General features: G+C 63.2%; 1 protein-coding gene across 1 annotated transcript in view; it reads right to left on the reverse strand.

Annotated features, from left to right (window-relative positions):
• PTSG_11877 (uncharacterized protein) overlaps positions 1-2,054 on the reverse strand; it is a gene marked incomplete at both ends in the record, with an annotated part of 7,024 nt that overhangs the window by 1,780 nt on the left and 3,190 nt on the right. The window contains one exon of the mRNA XM_004996850.1: positions 45-1,909. Within this exon, the coding sequence (XP_004996907.1) occupies positions 45-1,909 (1,865 nt within the window). The remainder of the gene's footprint in view (positions 1-44; positions 1,910-2,054) is intronic.

The following is a 2,054-nucleotide window of genomic DNA, read 5'->3' on the forward strand; positions in this document are numbered from 1 at the left end:
GCTGCGCCGGCTGGTTGTCCGTGTGGACGAGCGTGGGCTCGCACAGGACGGCGCCGGTGAGCTCCTCCTGGAGTTGGCGAAGGAACATGAGTTCCTGTGCGGTGGCTGCGAGAGCCATGTACTCCGCGTCGGCGGAGGCTGTGGCCACGGTGGCCTGCAGCTTGGAGTTCCAGGACACGGGGCCCGTGGAACAGAAGACGACGAAGCCCGTGCGGGAACGTCGCGTGTCAACGTCGGAGGCAAAGGACGCATCCGAGTACGCTGAGAGCACGCCGTCGGCAGTGCTGCCGTTGCTGGTGTCGCCAGTGGCGGCGTACTTGATGGTGTAGGACAAGGTGCCCTTGATGTAGCGAAGAAGGTGCTTGGCAGCCTTCCAATGGTCCATGCCGAAGTGCTGCATACGGCGAGACAGGATGGAGACAGCCGCCGAGATGTCTGGGCGCGTCATCGTCGCAGCATAGAGGAGGGAGCCAAGCAGCTCGCGGAACGGCACATCCGGGAGTGGCTCCTCCTTGTCGGCTGGCTTGTCGACGTAGCCCGTGCAGAGCGGCGTGCCGACAGGCTTGCAGTCAGCCATGCCGAAGGTCTCCAGCACGCTGCGCAGGTAGTGCTCCTGGCTCATGGTGACGGTCCTGGCCTTGCGGTCGTGCTGCACCTTGATGCCGAGACAAATGTCTGGGCTGCCCAGGTCCTTCATCTTGAAGCGCTTGGAGATGGAGTTCTTGAACGCGGCCATGTCGCTGTCGCTGTCGGCGAAGATGAGGAGGTCGTCCACGTAGACGGCAACCCACATCACTTTGCCACCCTTACAGGTGCGGCGGTAGATGCAGGCGTCCGTGGCTGTGGCGACGAAGTCCTGCTCGCGCATCCAGGCGTCCAGCGTGTGGTTCCACAGGCGCGGGCTCTGCTTCAGCCCATACAGCCCACGCTTGAGGCGCAGCACCGTATTCGGCGAGAAGATGCCGTCGACGGCCGGTGGCTGGACGTAGATCTCGTGATCCACGGGCGCGTTGAGGAACGCCGTGTTGACGTCCATCTGCTGGACGTCCATGCCACGCGCGACGGCCATGGCGAGCATGATGCGGATGGCTGCGATGGTAGCCGTCGGAGCAAAGGTGTCCGTGTAGTTGACACCGTGGACCTGGGAGTAGCCTTTGGCAACCCAGCGCGCCTTGTACTTGATTACCTTGCCCTGGTCATCGCACTTCCTCCGAAAGATGACCATGCTGTGGAGCACCTTCTGGCCCTTGGGAAGGTCAGCGCGAGGCACGACGTCGTAGACGTCATTGGCCTGCATTGCCGCAAACTCGTCCAGGATGGCTTGGCGCCACTCCTCAGAGTCTGGCGAGGCAAGCGCCTCCTTGACGGTGGCTGGCTCAGCTGACGTGGCAAAACTGCCAGCAGCGATGTCTGGTAGATGACCACCCACTGCTGATGTCTTCTCCCCCGTACCAGCAGCGCTGGTGGCAACGTGACACGTGGTGGTTGAGCCACCAGAGGTGTCCTTGTCGCCGAGGGTCTCAGACACCAGAAGCTGGTCCCAGACGGAGCCGCCAAGGGCGCGTGGCTGGAGCTGCGGCTCCCCCGCACGTGGTGCAGTGGGAGCACCAGTGGCACTGTCCTCGGTTGAACGCTGAGCGGTCTTGTTGGCATGCGAAGCAGAGGCACCGCTGTTGTCCTGCTCTTGCTGCTGCTGAGAGGAGGCGGCGTGCTTGTTCTTGATGGCGCCGAAGCGAGCGTGGATGGTGTGGACAACGCGTCGCGTGTCCGGCATCCAGACGACGTGGGCCTGGTCCTCCTCGGCGAAGCCGACGTAGACGCCAACGCGTGAGCGTGGGTCAAGCTTGTGCCGCGTGCTGCTCTTCTCCACATGCACGTTGTGCTCGGCGAGTCGAAGACCCCCAGCAGGCTTGACGTCCAAAGGGGCGCCCAGTCAGGGGCCTCTGACGGTGACTTGGCCTTTGACGTTCCTGCTTGGCGCGATGGTTGCGCACCACTGTGGCGAGCTGAACGATGAAGCCCCCAAAACTCCTTGATCCAGGGCCCTCAACAAA

This window comes from Salpingoeca rosetta (assembly GCF_000188695.1).
Source record: "Salpingoeca rosetta unplaced genomic scaffold supercont1.5, whole genome shotgun sequence".
NCBI classification, from domain to species: Eukaryota; class Choanoflagellata; order Craspedida; family Salpingoecidae; genus Salpingoeca; species Salpingoeca rosetta.